General features: G+C 28.8%; 2 protein-coding genes and 1 long non-coding RNA gene across 3 annotated transcripts; 1 reads left to right on the top strand and 2 right to left on the bottom strand.

Moving 5' to 3' along the window:
- Positions 1-3,740: 3,740 nt before the first annotated feature.
- On the bottom strand, positions 3,741-5,690 carry LOC105132435 (inorganic pyrophosphatase 2-like). Its single transcript, XM_011035948.1, has 4 exons — positions 5,320-5,690; positions 4,994-5,115; positions 4,691-4,892; positions 3,741-4,276 (listed from the first exon to the last, which is right to left on the bottom strand). The coding sequence occupies exons 1-4, from the start codon at positions 5,458-5,460 to the stop codon at positions 3,908-3,910; spliced, it is 834 nt and encodes a 277-aa protein (XP_011034250.1). The 5' UTR covers positions 5,461-5,690; the 3' UTR covers positions 3,741-3,907.
- Positions 5,691-11,507: 5,817 nt separating this feature from the next.
- On the bottom strand, positions 11,508-18,009 carry LOC105132433 (uncharacterized). Its single transcript, XR_843573.1, has 3 exons — positions 16,936-18,009; positions 15,104-15,107; positions 11,508-11,518 (listed from the first exon to the last, which is right to left on the bottom strand). It is a non-coding gene; the product is annotated as an uncharacterized LOC105132433 (long non-coding RNA).
- LOC105132434 (serine/arginine-rich SC35-like splicing factor SCL28) lies at positions 15,069-20,051 on the top strand. Its single transcript, XM_011035947.1, has 7 exons — positions 15,069-15,424; positions 16,064-16,141; positions 16,263-16,427; positions 16,560-16,624; positions 16,786-16,825; positions 18,521-18,742; positions 19,605-20,051. Exons 1-6 carry the CDS (start codon positions 15,246-15,248, stop codon positions 18,732-18,734), a joined length of 741 nt encoding a protein of 246 aa, XP_011034249.1. The 5' UTR covers positions 15,069-15,245; the 3' UTR covers positions 18,735-18,742; positions 19,605-20,051.
- The last annotated feature ends 163 nt before the right edge of the window (positions 20,052-20,214 follow it).

The raw sequence follows: 20,214 nt of genomic DNA, 5'->3' as shown, positions 1-20,214 counted from the left end.
GTCCATACCATCGGTATTATTTGTAAGACCACGACTGATCCTAAAATGAATGAATGGAAAAAACAGCATGTCGTATCAATGGAGAATTCTGAGAATATTTGATTCTTATCGGATCGACTCCAAACAAACCTTGTTTGAATTCTTGGTGCATAACATAAAAACAAATGAATTCAAATTCAAAGATGGGTTTGGGTCGAGTTGATAAATGGATAGAGCTTCGCAACTCCAATTATAGGGGAAAAAAAAGCAATGAGCTCCCATCCCGTTCTTAATTTGAATGATTTTCCGATCTAATTAGACGTTAAAAATAGATTAGTGCCTAGTGCGGGAAAAGCTTTTTCTTGAGTGGATTTTCGATTTTTTTAATGAGTCCTAACTATTAGCTATTCTCCACTATGAAGGGGAGTTGAATGTGTAGAAGAAAAAGTATATTGATAAATTGATAAAGCAATTTTTTTTCCAAAATCAAAAAAGAGTGATTGACTTGAAAAATTAAAGGATTTCTAGTCACCTATTACCCTATAAATGAACATAAACCAATTAGATGGAAAAAAGAGAGGATAGAGGGTCCGTTGGTGTTTGAAGAATGTGTAATTATTATTAAAAGAGAGAGAGAGAGAAGAAGAAGAAAGAAGGAGATATCGAGTGGTTCCACTTTGGGTTTGTTATTAATCCTTTGTTATTTTATAAATAAATATGATCTTATTGTATTGATTAGTGAAATTTTATGCATGGATACTTAGTTGTTGTTATGTGTGATTATAAAATTCTTAAATTAATAAAAATGATAGATGTAATTTATAAAGTTATGTTAGAAGCTTGTTTGTTGGCATGAAAAATAAATGAGTTAATGTTAATTAAGTGAAAAGTTTAAGAGTTATCATGTTACTTTTTTACTTGAATTTTCGGCAAGGGTAAAGAATTCTAAGGTGGGTGGAGTTGATGTAATTAAAGATTTTTCATGACTTAAATAAATGAATGAATTTTGTTTGATGGATTATAATTTAGAGTGAAAGGAAATTTATCATCTTCTTATAAATGTGAATTTGACCATGAAAAAGAATAAAAATATGTTTTAATTTAAATAAAATTAATTATGAGTACAAATGACTTCATGGGATTATGTGATGGATAAATAAATTATACCTTGAAGGAATTGTAGAAATGAAATTGAACCTCCTTTAAGGCAGGGAAGTTTTGGCCAAATGACCTACGAATAAATAAAACTTTAAGCTTGAAAAAATTAATGAATTACATTTAAATAATGAAAAAAAGATGTGTTTAATTAGGTGTGAAGGAATTAAATTTCCTTTAGTTGTTGGAATTATTTTTATAGTAATATAAGATTCCCTTATAATTGCGATGAATTAAAAATTTAAGTGGATATAACATTACATGAAATATTTGTGGGATTATTAAAGAATATAAAACTATGTTATAATAATAATAATTATCTTGTGTGTTAAAATTGTATTGATCTAAAATTTTACTATATGAAGAAGTTTCAAGTAAATTATTAAATGATTAGGTATTAAAATCATGAGATTTTTTAAATGGAATAAAAGAGGTTGAAGGTTCCATATAGCAATAGGGAGCTACTAGTCGAGCATTGCCAACAAGTAGGTAACTGACATTTCGAATCTTTGTAGATAGATTAATTGAAAGCATGTGTTAATTTTAATTAGAAATTTTGCAATTTGATATTATGATGTCAATAAATAAACTAGTGCCCGGTAATTAAGTAAATAAACTAGAGTCCCTATTAAGAGACTAATGCCCGATAATTGAGCGAATGAACTAGTGCCCGGTAATTGCACGGATGAACTGGAGTCTTTATCGAGGGACTAGTGTTTGAAAATTGAGCAAATGAACTAGTGTCCCTATTAAAGGACCAACGCCTAACAATTAGAAGAATGAACTAGAACCCAAAATTTGGGCGGATGGGTTAGCGCCCCTAATAGAGAAGTAGCACCCTAGTGAAATGACTAGGATTAAAATTAATATATGGATGTGTAAAATATTAATGATTTATTATAAAATATATAGGAGAAATATTTTTATATGAGTGTAGTAAAATGATGTATTGTATTTATTGATAAATATATTGATAAAATGTCAATTTTATTTTCACGACTCTCACTGCATTAGAGTAGATCTTGTTTGAATATTAGATATTTTTTGTATATTCATGCTGATCAAAATATATTATGAGATTAATGAATGTTATAAAAGATGTTGAATGAATCCTTTTAATTGTATGGGCAGAATTTTTATATATAATTAATGTGAATGTCATATTTAAGAATTTAGGATAGTAATTTCTCTACACTCCTAGTATAAAAATCTTGCAAAAAAATTGTTATGTTTCAATTAACATTAATGTTGATTAATGGTTATTCTCTTCAACATTAATATTGCGTGCAAAATAATATATAAATTTTTTTATAGATTCTCTTTACATCGATATTAATGTTGACGTAATGGTTATTTTTATCAATATTAATATTATGTAAAAGATGTTTATTCTCATTTATATTTTTAATAGGAAATGATTTTTCACCATTTCCGCAAAATAACAAAGTTCAAAAGCTATAAATATCATTTAAACCATCCAAGTAAAGGATTTACACTTTTTTTTATTATCTATATTATTCTTATTCTTATTTTTAGAGTATTTATCATATATAAATAAGAATAAATATTTTCATCCTTAATCCTTTATAAAAAGTCATTTATTTTATTATCAGAGTTCTTAAATCTCATTTAAAAAGACTATATTACAAGTGTTAAGTCTTTTATCATGAACTAATAATTTTATAAACTTTGAAGAAGAAAATATAAAAGCGAATACATAATCATCTTTTATCCTAACACTCAAAATTCTCATTCCTGAATATACTAAATTTTTTAAACATCACTAGAATGTAAAGCATCTTCATTTAAAGAAAAAACAACAAAATATAATATAACAATGACATGACTCTTTCAGTATAAATAGATATTTTACATTTACTAAAGTAAAAGTCAAGAATCAAACAAATTTAGTGTCTTTTTGATATATGGTAGAGGTCGTAATTGTCTATATTTGAAAAGAATTTGTTATTAAATATATAAGCTCATTATCCTATTAATTCAAGCATGTTTACATGAAAATCATAAATTTTTTTATTGAATGAAAGCTGTTGATATTTAATAATGATGAGTTTTATAAACAAAAAAAGTAGTTAAACAAACTTTCTCTCATTGTTAATAGTGACTTTGTCTCTAATCTCTCTAACTTGAAGTGTTAAGAAAATAAACTTTTAGGTTAAAATTGATTTAAGAAAATGAGGAGCTATAAAGGAAGAAAGATGAAAGTTTGAGGGTGAAAACAAACTTTTCCTTGAAATTCTAGATTGCCCACGAGATATCTGATTGTTTTATACTTTGACTCCCTTTGTTTGAACTCTATCTATTTTCAAAAGATTTCGGTACATAAGATTAGGCATAGAATGCCGAAATTAGAAAGAAAAAAAAGGATGAATGAATTCCTTTTATGTTTTAGTATATTTAACGGAGTAAAAATTGTAAAAATGGATAGCAAGTACACATTAATAGCTTCTATTGGGAGCTTAATTATCAGCTATTTCTGCCCTTGATTTTCTATTCTTTACGGAATTTGTGTTTCTTGTGGAAACTTTTTATGACCTCCAGCCCAGCTGATAACAGGACTCACGGCACAAGCAACAAGATCAAGAACAAGTTTGAAGCAAGCTATATATTTAACGTTTCCTTCATCATATTATTGATCCAGATGAAAAATCGCTCTCTTACATCCTTCTTGTTAAAGCCAAGATGTAAAAAAAATAAAACAAAACAAAAATGGTTATCTTGGTAGGGCTGGCATTTGCCTAACATTTTAGGCTAACTACTGAGTAACTGAGAGGGCTTGAGGCATGGTGTCATGGCCAGCAATTGACATGGTCTGTAACTTGCAATCAGCTGAGAACAACTTTGCAGAATTGCTATTGATCTCCTCCCTGGAAATTCTGTCAATAATTTGGAGCAAAACACGTTCCATCTCTGCGCCGTCTTTCCATTCATGGATTTCTGCCTTGATAAGCAAGGGATTTTTGCTAATTAAATCCCACACTGGGAAATTCTTCCTCGGCATCATGTAGTCTACCTCTGTGAGCTTCAAGCTCGGGCAATAATCGCCTGCACCATCTCCAAGATAGATGATTTTCTTGCTTCCCTCCTTAGACATAGAAGCTTGGATTCTTTCAATGACAAGACCCTATTTTACAGAAAGCATAATTAAGCAAAAAAATAAAATTTTAATTTCCTAATAAATCCTGCATTAAAATTAAACATGTTCACCGCACTACATATAAAAAACAAATTAATCGTGATCAGTTTTTTTACTACATGTCAAGATCATACATGTGGTGGGATCGCAAAAATATCCAGCGTGGTAATTATTTTCACGAAATATATAATGTTTTTCATGAAAAAAATATAAAAAAGTATTTTTTTGAAAAACAGAAGCTACCCGAATCTTTCATGATAACAACCTGATTTTGCTTTTTATTTGTAATTATTTTCATAAATATATAATCCTCTAGGAAACTTCAATATGGATGGCCTTTTCCAATGCCTAAAATTAAAGAAAAATCTTTTGATATTGTCGATAAATATGACGATATCATACCTTGCACATGTTCGGAGGGCAAAGACTGCAACCATGAGAAGATTGAGTGAAATCATGGTGAGGAGAGATCCTTAGCCTCCCTTCCTCATCGACAAAACCTGGGTTCGTGTTGATTTCAGAGAAATAATCCTTCAATCCAAGATGTTTCAGGATTGTCTCGATGAAGAACATGTTTGCATCACTTACAATCCTCAACTCACACCTGCAAATTAACAAATTAACATTAAATCCTTCAATATTTAGCATGAACATATATAAATCCTGGAAAAGAAAGAATTTTAGAGAATGAGGTGTGCGTATTACCCTAAAGCATGGGCTGCTTTGATAGCAGAGATGACCTGGGGATGGATAGGAATGCGTTTCAAAACCTCTGCGATGTCTTTCACGGTTATTCCATTTGAATGGAGTTCCTTCATCATCCTATCCTGAGATTTTTCAAGAGAGCCGAGGATATAAACATAAAAAAGAGAGGGGAATGGAAAAAAGAAAAGAAAAACATGAGCATGCCATGAAAACAAGAAAGAAAACACATCAAGAAACATGGCAACTCTGGAAACATTAGTTTCAATATAAGAACAAAACACATGAAAACATCGGTGCATAAAATAAAATAATGCAGCTGTACTGACCATGAGGGAATTCCATGGCATGGTGGGAAGGAGTTGGTTGAACGATTCAGTAAAACCCAACTCATCAATCACCCAATTATCACTATCCACGTCAATGATGGTCTTGTCAAAATCGAAAACCACCACAATTGCAGCAGCCATTGCTCTCCACAAAACTAACGAAATCGAGGAACCACAATCTAGACAACAAGGAAGAGTTTCTTGTTTGTTCGAGGAGTATCTATGAAAACACTCGGGATGTGGGTATTTATTTATATTGGTAAGAAAGGAAGCTTTACCTTTATGTTATCTGAGGAATCAGTGTTTCATTCGCATTTGAGATGCCAAAGGAATATTACAAGAAGGTGCGCGTGTTCTGTGGTCTGTCGTAGTAGGCCAGTGGCAATCCAGCCATCTCTGGTCTCTTTAAAGTAACGCTTGAAGACAAATTAATAATAATAATAATTGTGATGGGAGTTATTTATAGTTTTTTTTAAAATAAAAAACTTTAATATTCAAATTCCACCAGTAAATATGATACATCCATGTCAATCGAACGGTTAAAAACAAAGTTAAAAGGGCGTCAATAGGCTGCTGGCATTGTATTTCTTTCGTTTTAAAAATAACATTGAATTTATATGTTTTTAATAATTTTTATATACTGATTTTATAAATAAAAAATAAAAAATATATTCTAATATATTTTGAAATAAAATTCTTAAAAAAAAAAAAAACACATTCCGCTTAACAATATCAACCACGCAATTTAAGAGAGCAGATTATATAATTAGATGAGGTTTTGGATTAGCGGCTAATTAAGAACGCGGGGAATAAGGGGATATTCGTAGGGAATCAGATTCAATTGCAAACGCACTTGAATGAGGTTCTCACCGACATTAAATAAATAAATAAACGTGAGTAAATGGTATTGCTAATATATTTTTATATACAAGTGAGATTTTTATTATAAATTAAATATTTAATATTGATATTTATATATATAATAATTTTTAAAAAATTATCTAGACAAAAACATCTTTAATTAACTGAAACCAACTAAAATTAATTTGTCAAAATCAATCATAGACGCTACAAACTTAATAATATTGTTTTTTTAAATAATTTTTTTTAATTATATTAAAATAAAAATTATAAGATTAAAAATAACCAGCTAAGATTTTAAAAAAATAATGATTTACTATTGTTATAAAATTACTGTAATATTTTTATTTGAAAACAAAAAAGATTAAATAGTAAAATAACATCTAAAATATTTTATTAATCTGAAATTACTACTGAAAACATAAAAACAAAAAAAAAAACATTTACGAAATACCCTCTTGATATTTAGGAAAAAAAATTGCTGATATTTTAATTTCCAAAACAATCTTCGATGACACGATGGGGAGGAGTTTATCGAACATGTTAGTAAAACCCAACTCATCAATTACCCAATCATTACTATCCACATCATATCAACTCACGTGTTTGTGTTGTTTTTTTAACTGTTTTTTAAAAATATTTTTTATTTAAAAAAATATTAATTGTTTTGATTTTTGATTTAAGAATAAAAATTATTCTGATATATTTTTAAATAAAAATTATTTTAACGGTTAGCAATGGCTGCTGCGATTGCTTGAGGAGCACCATAACAAAATTCTTGCATTTATTTATATTGATAAAAGGAAAAAAGGGCAGGTAGCTTTAGGTTATTTTATTTGAGGTGTTGTTTGAAGAATCGGTGTTAGCGTGTGTTCTGTGGTCTGTATGTCAAAGGCAGTCCAGCCGCATGCGTTTGCTCTTTGGCGCTGTTCGGAATGCAAATGAATATTCAATTTTTAATTTTTAATTTTTATGTTTGTGAATTATTTTAATATGTATATATTAAAATAATTTTTAATAAATAAAAGATATACTATTTTAATATATTTTATAACATAAAGAACTTTTAAAAACAATTATTGTTATACTTTTAAATACTATATTTATCAAATAATACTCGTATTGTATTACAGTCAAATCTTTTTAATATAAAAAAATTATTCAAATAATAATAATATTTTTTAAAATAATAATAAAAATTTAAAAATAAAGTCATTGATTCAAATAGATTTAATAAAATTAGTTTATTTAATAATATAATTGTAAAATAAAATGCTAACATCAATTAAAAAAGAACAATCACCAATGAAAAAAAAATACATGTCAATATTATAAAAAGATATCATGTAAATATTTTTAAAATATCCCAACAATCTTATTTCATAACAAATAAAAAATTGAATGAAAATTTGACAACAATATAAAGAAAAACTTTGAAGCTCAATAATCAACCAAACAAATAATAAATGATGGGTTAAAAAAAAGATTAATTTAAAAAAATAATTAAAAAATTAGCTCTAGTTAGCATGTCAAACACCCGACTGATTAATGAGGGTGAAATAACCATGTGCAGATGAAACTGAATAAAAAAACGAAAGTAAACTTTTAAGTAAACAAAATAATAAAAAACAAAATTAAAAAAATCAATAACAAAATAAAAAAACTAATTTAATTTAGGTTAATTTGACTAAATTGTCTATGATACGAGATCGAAATAACCTTATACAAAAAAAAAAACAACAAAACTCATAAAGTTGAAGACCCAATAATATATTATTGAATGGTAAAAAAGAAAAACCCTAGAAAAAGATAAGTTAAATCATGTTAATATTTAAACACATATGTCTCGGTCATAAGACCGGGTTGCCCCATGAAAGGCAGACCAGAAAAATCATGAAGCAAAGATTCCAACCATCTAATTTTTTTTAATAAAAAAAATAACAATAAAAAAAATAAAAACCAAGTATGGTATTAATATTAAATTAGATAAAAGAATGAGGGATTAAATTAAAAAATAAATTAAATTAAAAAAATAATTAAAAAATCAATTAAAAGAACTAAGACCAAGTTTGATAGATAAGAAAAAATGAAGAATGATGAAATTGAGAAAATATTTTAATTTTATAAATTATTTCAAATAAAACAAATAATAATTAAAAAAACATGAATTGAATTAAAAAAAAAAGAACAAAATTAAAGAGTTGGTTTGAAAAATTAGAGGATTTGGCACAAAAATTGAAGGGAAAGAGAAAAACAAAGGAAAGAAAAAAAGCATAACAATTGTCACACATGAGGAAGGTGGCATTGATATGGCTAACTCACTGAAAAAATGGTGCCTCCATAAGAAGTGTGTTGTTAGGAAGGAAAATGTTTCCAGTTTAATTATGAATAAAATTCAAGAGTCGTTAGTCAGTTACTAGTAACTTGTAATGTGCGAGAATCTAGGTAGGGGATTGATTATCTAAGAAAAAAATGCATTACTCCTGGTGCATCCTACATAAGATAAGTTTTATTGTTTTTTTATTGTTTTTTCAGGTCACTAATGCATCCTACATAAGGTAAGTTGTATTTTTATTTTATTGTTTTTCCAGATCAAGTTTTTATTCGTTGGTCTCGTTTAAGGTTTATAATAAATCTCCTTTTATAAGAAAATCTCTACCATAATGGAAATATGTTATAACAGTTACTTCCTCTTTATAATGCTTATGCTAGAAAGTTTCATAACAAATTTTAGATAATTTGTTTTGTAAAGAAAAAAAGAATGAGATATGATGCACTCACCGGATCAATAAAATGGTCAATCCTTGTTAACGTGTTTAAAGTGAGAACTTAAAAACACGCTCAAAAGAAAAACGATATGGATAGAAAGCGCATTATCTTAAGGACCATTGTTAGAAAGTGCACTCAAAAGAAAATTTAACTTCTAATTAACCATTAAACTTTCAATTTCTTTAGTTTCACCCTCAATTTTTGTCAATTAAACCCTTGTAGTTTGACGCCTATTACGGATTGGTTCTTGGCTGTAAATTTTATCAATTTAACCCCTAATTGACTCTAAAACTTTAATTTATTTGCAATTTAGTCCCCTGATTTCAATCAATTAACTTGGTAAAAAATAAATTTGGTCTCTTAAAATTTAAATCTTCTCAATTAAGCCCAAATTAGGCTCTCAAACTTAATTTTTCACCAATTAAGCCCCAAATAAAATTAATTTGACCATTTTAAAGTGTAATTAAGTTCTTGTACTTAACTAAATCCTTCAATTGGACCCAAATTAATTCTTAAACATAATTAAAATTTAATTTGGTCCATGATTAAATCAAATTGGCCTATTAAAAAATTTATAATGTTATTGGACTTAATTTTTATGCAAATTCATCCAATAATCATTTAATTTGACATTGAATTTGCATTTTGTTCTCTATTTTTTAGTATAATGGGGTACAATTAATCCTTAAATTTCCTCTAAAATTATAGCTTGGCTTTTATATATAGTTTTGGAATCCTTCCCTATCTACTTTCTTTACATCACCAACCTTTATTTTATTTTATTTTATTTTATTTAGAAAAAAATGATTTTTTGAAAATAATTCAGTATTAAGTTATGATATTGAAAAAAATGATTTTTTGAAAATAATTCAGAATTAAGTTATGAACCATGATATGCATCTTTATTTCAATCATATAATTAATTTTTTTATTTCATGCATTCTTGACAACTAATACAACAAATAAAAGAATATTAATAGGAATTTATTAAATTTAAAAGATCATGGCGTTAAGTAGCTATTTGCTTCTTTGGTGAAATGAACTCCTTCAACTTTAGGTCCAGCCCCTGGTGTCTCTCCTAATTCAAAAACGAGAGGCCATCATCAATATCTTATCAACTTCATCTCATAAATATATATATTCATATCAATAAAATTTCGTCAATGCTTGACATAATATAATTACAAGTCATTATCATTTTTTCATTATTATTCAATTATTAAATCATACACATAAACAAATCATTCTTTAACAATAAAATGAAACACAATTTCAATCATTCGTACTTCAACATAAGGTAACACTTTTGGCTTAATAACCTTAACATGCTCTTTCCCTTTTCTTTTCTTTTTTTTTCCAGTCGTAACATATATATATTTTTATTAATATAAATATTTAAAACAGCTTGTATGTATCTAGACTAATTATACGAGTCCTAAAATTAATGACTATATAAATCTTTAATAGCCTTAAAGTTTGTAGAACTAGAACTAGTGACTTACAGAAAACAAATTTAAAATATAACTAATTAAACTATACTTTTCAAGATTTAATTCTGATATATATTTATAATTGTCACGGTAAATAATTTTATGCATTTATGGTTTTCATATCAACCTATGTGTAAACCTTTTTAGGCTATGAATACAGTCCTTGATCTCACACATTTATAGCTATCATGGTACACACATTTATAGCTATTATGGTACGATAGCTCATGAATGCATTCTTATGAGTTTTCAAAACAACCCTTACATATATACATCTACAGCAACATATATTCATACACTTTTAGGTTCTCAAAACGACCCTCACACATATATATTTATGGTCACTACAACAATTTATATACTTGCTACTATAAATTAACCCATTATTTATCATTCATATATGAATATAGTAACAATACAATGCACCCTCCTATTTAACATAATATTTTTATTAAAAAATAACATTTTCTCCTCTATATAGAGCAATTTTGCTCATTCTTATAATCCACCACGTCCTTATATTCTCGTACATACTCATTATATATTTAACCTACAATTCCTCTTTGATTTAATACATATTTACATTTTCAAGATGTTTAACATTCCTCTTTCACACTCTCTCAACACATACACGATGTAATATTTCATCTCATTACATAATATCTCGACCTTTAGTGTTGAAAGGGATGAAGGTTTCTCTCTTAAATCTACCAAAACACCCCAAACAAACTTTAAACATAAAGAGAAAACACACAAAATTTAAAGAGAAGAGAAAAATCAAGCTTTCTAGTCTTAAATGGTTGTTGGCCATGTGGTTAAAAAGGGATTCAACATTTTAATAATAGCAATTCCTTCCATATCATGGGATTTTTCATGCACAAATCTTATTCTCATTTAGTTTGGGATAAATATACATTTCTAGGACCTTTTTTTCTTGAAGATAATAATTTTATCAAATTTTATTCATTACTTCCATTTTAATTTACATAGTTAATGCGGGACTTGCACTATCCATCAATATTATTTCATATTCCTTTAAATTTTATAGGGATTTCCGCCCAATTTCTAGATTTTTTTTGCTATTATTTTATTCAATCAAAATTTATTTAATTAATTATAGGATTTCATTGCAAATTTGCCAATTTTAAACTAGGGGTTTGCAAAATTTTTGTAAAGGGTGATTTAGTCTTCTCACCATGCTAAAAAAGTGAAATAACTAATTTAACCTCAATCAATTAAAAAATACCAATGAATCTCGTGAAAAGATGATTTGCCTCTTAATTTGTGCTTCATTATCTTGTATTATCTTCTATTATGGAGATAAAAAACATGATTATATCATAATAATTCATAGTGGGATAAAGATGTGTTGATTCAAGCTTTTGTGGTTGGGGTTGAAGTTGAGGCTGTGTACAATCTAATTATGCATAAAACTCAACCATAAAATCTATTTTTTCTTTGTTTTTTTTTAGCTTTTTTAATGGATCTCATACATAAAATTCAACCTCATTCTTGCTTCGTAGTGATAACTTTTAGTTTTTTATGTTAAAATAATATATGATTATAGTCTTTAAACATAAAAGATGAACAATTATCACATGTTTATTTTATATCTTTTTTTTTAACCAAACATATTTTTATGCCAACTATTTTTATTTCTTTTATATAAATATATGGGAAAAAAAATATTAACAATAACCAAAGAAATTGATAAAATTGAGAGATGTAAATCAAGATATTCAACCATATAAAATGAGATATTTATTTGATTGTTTTTACTAAAATTGTTTATTAAAATTAAAAAAAAAAGATAAATCCACATCCTAAAAACTCATGACTTAAAAGATAAATACAAATAAAACTAACATATAAACTCATACAAAAAAATATATTGTGTAAAACTAAACACATTAGCAATATTATTTAAAAATAAATATTTCTTATTTTTAAAAATCAACTTCATTTGTATAAAGCACAAAACAAATTCTAAATGAATTAGCTAAACACCTTGATTTAAAAAAACAATATAAAAAAACAAATGCAAAGCGATAAGATCATATGAAGCTAAATCTCTAACAAATCAAATGTCAAAAGATGAAATCAATTACACAAGATAATCTACAAAATAAGAGTAAAAAAAAACACTAATAAGAGGGCAACTAAAAATTTGATTCGATATGCACTCCGTAACGGGTTGTAATTTTTCTTTCTAAAAAAAACTTGAGTATACATACTATTTTAATATGTTTTTCTTACATGATATAAATTATAACTGTAAATCAAAAAGTTTATCTAAACATTTAATAATAATCTATGTAAATTAATAAAACAAAATATTAATAATAACTAAAAAAACTGAAAGAAATAAAAGAAGAATATAAATCAAGATATTTTATCTTAAAAAATAAAATATTTGCCTGTTTGTATTTACTAAATTTGTTCATTACAATCAATAAAAGATAATAAAATTAAAAACACATGAAACCAAGTGAATAAAATAAAATGATAAAAAAATAGGAATGACCTAACATAAAAGAAATATTTTTTATACAAAAAAATCTACTTGTATAAAATAAAATGAAAAATAAATAAAAATTAAACATAAAAAAATATCTTAAAAAAAAACAATCTTTATCTAAAAACAATTGCAAAACTCATGCTTTAAGTAACGAGACAAAGATAAATTGATTGAAAAAAATATAAAAGTAATAACAAAATAATTTTTTTAAAATAATATAAAATTATAAAATTGTAAAGAAAAAAATTATAACCGTATTAACACTTAAAACTTATGACTCATGTCATTAAATTAGAAGCATTACAAATGGGTAAACCGTGACGCTTTATCCAAAATAAATCAAACATCGAATGATGCATTTAGAAAAAAAAATCAACCATATAAAAAAAATTAATAAACAAAATAAAAATATTTGAGGGCATTTAAAAATTAAATCACATAGTCAATTTAAAAAGAAAAATATAATTAACAAAAAAGAAAAATATCAAAAGAATGAAGGTTAAATTGAAAAAATACCAACATAAATTTTGATTTAAGGATGAAATTGAATACTAATAAAACTTTGCTGAAAAATCCAATGGTAACAATTAAAAGAAAAAGAAATGAATTGATAAAACCAATATATGACCAATTGTAATTTAAGGATGAATTGAAAATATATAAAAATTTTCTAAATGGGTGAAGGACGAAAAAAAGTATTAAAAAATATAAGAATTAAAATTGAAAAACTAAAAATAAAAGGGATAAACATGTACTTTAACAGAAAAAAAAATAAAAATAGGCAAAAGATAAAAGAAATAATCATCGGCGAAGGGATAAACATGTACTTTAACAGAAAAATAAATAAAAATATGCAAAAGATAAAAGAAATAATCATCAGCAATAAACAGTTGGATCACCACCGACATGTTTTACACTAGGAGGACGATCATATGATGACATTTCCAATGACTTGACGGAAGGCTATTTTTGGACAAATAGTAGCATCACACACACCATCATAATAGTGCGAATACCGCTAACACGTTGATGCATGTTTTCCCCGTGCTAGTAGTTTTTAAAAATGTGATATTACCCCCTCATGACCCTATAAATAACAAAGTAGTTTTTAAAAATGTGATATTACCCCCTTATGACCCTATAAATAACAAAAAAAAAGTGAAAGTACCAATAAACCTTTGCATACATATAAGTTATTTTGTCATATAGACGAGCAAATTACGATGTGTTTTACATTTTTCAAATTTATGCAAAATAAAAAATATCACTGCTCAATGAGTTAATTTTTATTAACCCTAGGGACAAAAGCATATTTTACTGTACAAAATAATATGTAAAACAATAATACTAATGTTCAATCTTTTAATAACAAATGAGTTAGTGGGAAAAAACTAAAATATCTATATCTCATAACCTTCAAAATTTTCCACCAAGAGATACAAAGGTAAATTCATTATAGTAATCCATAACAAACCAAATTTTTTGCTACAATAAATTCACCACACCTTTTAGCTTTCTTTTTAATATATTTGTCATGTGCTATGCAATGAATTGCTTTTATTTTTTTTAATATAAAAAAATATGTTTTCTAATAAAAAATTAATAATGAATAAAAAATATAAAGTATATTAGACTATATACTTTTTAAATATTAAATGATATGTTTTTAAAATATTGAGCTAATAATATATTATATTAATATATGTCGTATTCAAGTCACATTTATAATCCATCGAACATATAATATGGATTATGAAAAATAAATAATTTTATAAAAAATTAAAATTTAATTTTTATTTAACTCAATATAAAATGATAAAAAAAAAGATTTGAGCAAGTTTGTGAAACTTAAAATGTAGTTTGTGAGATTAGATAATCATATAAAAACAACTGAAAAAATGTACACAGCTTAGTTCCTAAGTCAATTAAATTTATATAATTGAAAAAAAAATTCAATTTAAACAGAAAAATGAATAAAAAAAATGCCGACTTGGGACTTACATCATGATATCAATATAAAAAAAACAAGAGTTTTTTTTTTTTTTTCCTATCAAAATACTTTTTTTTTTTTTAATAATGTCGAATCTATCAACCGCCAGTACCCCCGGCCTTGTTAAAAATGAAACAAATAAGCGTAACTAACTACTCACCTCCCTTATTCCCCCGAAACTTTCGAAACCCCTCACAAACCCTTCTCCAGGGTTAGTTTTAGGGTTTTGCCTTCCTACACATAAAAAAAATCCCTCCTCTTCCTTCCAGTAATAATAATCTCACCAATTTAAACAACAATGCCAAGGAACAGAAGCCGGAGCAGAAGCTACAGTCCTCGTCGCCGTAGCCGAACCCCTCCACGTGGCCGAAAGCGATACGACGACGAAGATCGCCTCCGTGACAGCCGTTCTTACCGTGACCGTCGCTCTCCCGCTCCCTCCGGCTTGCTCATTCGCAATCTCCCTCTCGATGCCAGGTCCTTCGCTTTCTCTTTCTCTATCAGTTTATTTTTGTTAGTTAATTTGGCTTGAGCAGAGTTTTTCTGCTATTATTTGCGCTTATTAACTAATGATGGAATCTTGAATATTTATTTGATTAAGTCTTGTAAAATTATTGTTGCTCGTATCACTACCCTTTTCAATGTTAATTAACTCTATGTAATTAATGTTAATCTGGCTTGAGCAGAGTTTTTCTGCTATTATTTGAATAAACTAATGATGGAATCTTGAATATTTTTTTAATTAAGTCTTGTAAAATTATTGTTGCGGTTTTTAATTAGACTATTTTACTCGTATCACTACCCTTTTCAATGTTAATTAACACTATTTAATTAATGTTAATCTGGATTGAGCAGAGTTTTTCTGCTATTATTTAAGCTTATTAACTAATGATGGATTCTTGAATATTTATTTAATTAAGTCTTGTAAAATTATTGTAGTGGTTTTTAATTAGGCGATTTTACTCGTATCATTACCCTTTTAAATGTTAATTTAGTGGGGAGAGAGTTTTATGCTGTTATTTAATTTAATTAGCGAATTGTTGGATTTTGAATGTCTAATTCCTGTTTATTTATCTATTGAAGCGAAAAACTTAATGGTTATGTTCTGTTCTGCAGGCCTGAAGATCTTAGGAGGTCATTTGAGAAATTTGGTCCCTTGAAAGATATTTATCTGCCCAAGAATTACTACACTGGGTATGATTGTTTGCTTGCTTCTATTATAAAAATGCTTTATTTCTTAATCTTAATATTTATTATTTTGGTTTTATTGCTTAACTTTTTATGATTTTTGTGTTTATGTGATCTGAATTTTTAGGGAACCAAGAGGGTTTGGATTTGTGAAGTATCGCCATTCTGAAGATGCAGCTGAGGCAAAGCAACGGATGGACCACAAAACTATTGGTGGACGTGAGATAAGAATTGTTTTTGCTGAAGAGAACAGAAAAACACCTCAAGAGATGCGTAGGACCACTCACGTAAGGTATGGAAAAACTTTCTTGACTCCAGTGCTTCATCGGTATTTAGTTCTTATTGCATCAGTGTTTTTTCCTGTTCAACAGAACACAACTTTTACTTCATGAGCTTATTGGTTCTTTTTAAATTTTGTTTCTAGTGATCGACATGGAGGCAGCTCCAGAGGGAGAACATCACCAAGGTCCCCAAGACACCGCCATCGTTGTTAGTTCATACTTTCCCTTGTTAATTTATCTGAATCTTCTTAGAAAGATCTTTGAATTTTTGTGGTTTTATCTAAAGGTTATCATGCAAATGAACTGTTTTTGAAATTAATGAATTTATCCTTGAATAATTGTGATGACCTGTTGATTTGTTTTTGGCAGCATACTCGCGCTCACCTTCACCGGCTAGATATGATTCAAGGTTTGATTTTACTTGTCAAGAGTCTGTTTTGCATTCTTTGTGATGCTCTTACAAGTTCTTGTTAAGGATTTCCTATCCTTATCTTTTATCTCTAAGCAATGATTGTTTACATCTATGCTTTTCATTTACTTTTAGGAGATATTAGAGTTGCAACCTTATAACATGACCATGAAGTAAATGGAATAGCGATCTGAAATCATAGAGGATTGCTTTATTTCTTTCCATTTACCATGAAGCAAATGGAGCATTAAAGTTTCCCGTGAATAGTCTGGGCTTATAACATTATATTGTTATAAAATAGCATTAGTCAGCTGAACTTAACATCACATAAACCATGTGACTGGTGAGTTTATGTGGGATGAACTCCCACTCACCTAACAATTAACATGGTTATTGCTGTCAATGATACAGCAATGCATCACTTGTTCATTTGTTTTCTTTATTTCTCCTTCCTTTTCTATTCTTGATATCTTAGAACAACTACTTTCCAATGAAAATCTATTATTTCCGTTGTCTGGAGCTGTAATATTCTACAATTTTTAGTGATATTCAGATCCTATTTACTATTGAAGTCACATCTTGGGTTATTGTTATTCAATTTCTTATAGGGAAACCTTTTGCTAATGGTTGTTTTTTCGTTTGCTTTGTGGTTAAGATAGTGAAATACAGAGGTTCAGTTTATGGTCATAGAGAAAAGGTCAAGATGTTTTCTTTTCTTTTGTTAATGCCCCATTATATTGCCTCAATGGCCTACCATTTTATAGTTATTTTAGCATTGATGCAGAGAGAATCTTTGTTTCCTACACTTGACATTGAATGTGCTTCAATAAATTTGAATGTTATCTGCTTGTGGCCTTGCTTCTGCAGATGTTAAAATGAAAAAGGAGATGGTAAATAAAAGATTAATGCCAAAAAAAATTCATAAAGTGATGGACAACACACACTTACCTTTCAATAAGTTTTGTCCATAATCACCTTCACTAGCTATTCTCCACAAACTGCATTTGGCTATCCCATTCTTTGACTTTTGGGTTGGTGAGGTTTACTACAATTGAATTCAAATTTAGCTTGGTGTGGGAGATTTCTAGAATCACAGGGTATTTTTTTTTTTTTCCATATAAAACTTTAGAGCAACTTTCTAATAAGGAAATTTGTTAAGTTTGACGTCTTGTTTTGCATATACTATCCAGTTAAGAAAGAATATAAAGCTTATATTTGGCCAAAGAAAGAAATCATCTTCAAAGAAGGAAAGCTTTTCAAAGTTTTACTGGTAGAGAAATGATGGCAATGCCCAAGAAAATGATAAATGAGATTTTAGAATGTTGGGGCAAAGAAAGCTATGAAGTTATCGGATGCTGATCAATAGGGAGCCCAACTGTCAATTGTTTGGTGCAACTATCATAATTTTGTTCAGAAACCCTGAAAAGGTGCAGGTAACTGTCATATTCTGATCAATTAGATTTTCAACGAAGCTGTACGCAGAAAATTCATTTCTCTAGAAACAATTCCCATCCTTTATTTAAATGGATGAGCATGTGGGGATTGCTTTATTTATGGAAACCACAAATTCTGACAGGTCTATTGTGTGCTGGAGTGGACATGCTTCAGATTTCTCTGTTTATGTCTAGGTCCACGATTGATTTAGTAATATCTTCCGGGAAGTCCTTTTATATATCTTTATTTTCATTGAGACAGGGATCGTGGTATGAAGGATGATTATCGCTCCCGACGGAGATCAAGATCCATTTCACACTCTCGTTCTCCACGAGATGGGAGAGCCTATCAGGCAGACCAGCAGTCTCTGAGTCCAAGGGAGAATGGTCAAAGCCCCGGGGAGAGAGACCATGCATCTGGCAGATCAAGGACTCCAAGGGCCTACAATAATAGTCCATTGAGGTCTCGTTCGTGATCCTATGGGTAAGTACTTTCTGCTTCCTTTTTTTCTTTTTTGGATCAAATAAAGTCATTTGATATCTATTCTTCAGCTCTGAGAATCACTCCCCTCAGTGTGAGGTGATTATATGTCTCAGGTCCTACTAGGATTTAATAGGATTTCCTCAATGTACTTTTCTGCAAGTATCGAGGGTTTTGCCTCTGACTTGAGGCACACTGCTTGATCTAATAAGCTACCTGAGTGTCGAAGTCCAAAGCGTAATGCAGTGATAGAGACAGTTTTTCCTTTCCTTTTCAGAATCTAGAAACACAGTATATTTGCTTTGATTTGGGCCATTTGGAATAAAAGAGAATTTTTTCAGGACAAATAGTTTGATTTGGGACATTAGCCTTTTTGTTGGTGATGTTTTGGGGTGTCTTTCGTGAACATAACAGAGACACTGCTCTGCCATGCCACTGGATTCTAAGAACTTCAGGATGGAGATTCCAAGTTTGAGGTAAGGGGCTCTGGATCCCCTGCTTTCAGAAATGAATGGATTCGGAAGAGGGGTGGGGAAATAGCTGGAAACTTGAAGGGGTCGCCTAGCATTGTACCAGTTTTGTTTGTGTTTTGTCTTTATTATGATGAGAAGGGAACATGCGCCTGTTTGCAAATTCTCTTTTATCCTTTGATTAAAATGATTTCTTTTTACCAAAAAAGAGGTCTTTATTATGATGAGAAAGGCTCCAATAAAGTCAATATTAAGTGCTTAAATGATTTGTTATGGTTTCTGCTTTGATTATTTTTAGATTCCTAGATGTAAAGTCTGCTATAGGATGCCTCAAGTCTGCTTGTATTGCTTTGAAATACTGGAGCACTGACAGTATGATAGTTTTTTCTGTGCAGTTCTCGCTAATGGCCGTTCTTATGTGTGTTGCCATTCTATGCTGGACGAGATTCCTTGGAGATCATACCATGGGGAGTGACTATAAGCTAGATGAAGGATGTGTATTTGGCTATGATCTGTGGATTTCTTTTGGGTTGAAGGACTTGTTATCTCTGTGAATAGTTCGCATTCTATTGCACGTCAATATTTTGTGCTGATCATGAGGTTCCTGTTGGAAATGATACTGTGGGCATTAGCAAAGCTAGATGAAGAATGTGTATCTTCCCATGACGCATGCATCTTGTTTTTGGTTTAGCAAGGCTTTGGCTGATGGCCCTTTTCGGCCACCTCTGTTCATGCGAAGTGAATTTAGTTCTATCCTTCACTAGTATTCCATAAAATTGGTGCGCTTGTAATTTCCAGAGCTCATTGTCTTCTATTTTATCAGTCAGCTGGCTTTCAGTGCATCATCCTTGCCTCTTATCGAGCTCTTCGGATTTTCTTGGACAAAAAGAGCTTCGGAGTTTAAAAAATAAAATAGTGGATCCTGTGAGCAAGGCTATAGAGGCCAGACATGTCATTTGTACTGACTGGACTGGAAAGTCTGGCAATCTGGAGTCACCAAATCTA

Source organism: Populus euphratica, unplaced genomic scaffold (assembly GCF_000495115.2).
Source record: "Populus euphratica unplaced genomic scaffold, PopEup_1.0 scaffold85.1, whole genome shotgun sequence".
Lineage (NCBI taxonomy): Eukaryota > Viridiplantae > Streptophyta > Magnoliopsida > Malpighiales > Salicaceae > Populus > Populus euphratica.
Note: the sequence above shows the minus strand (reverse complement) of the source record. Positions and strands in the feature narration are given on the sequence as shown.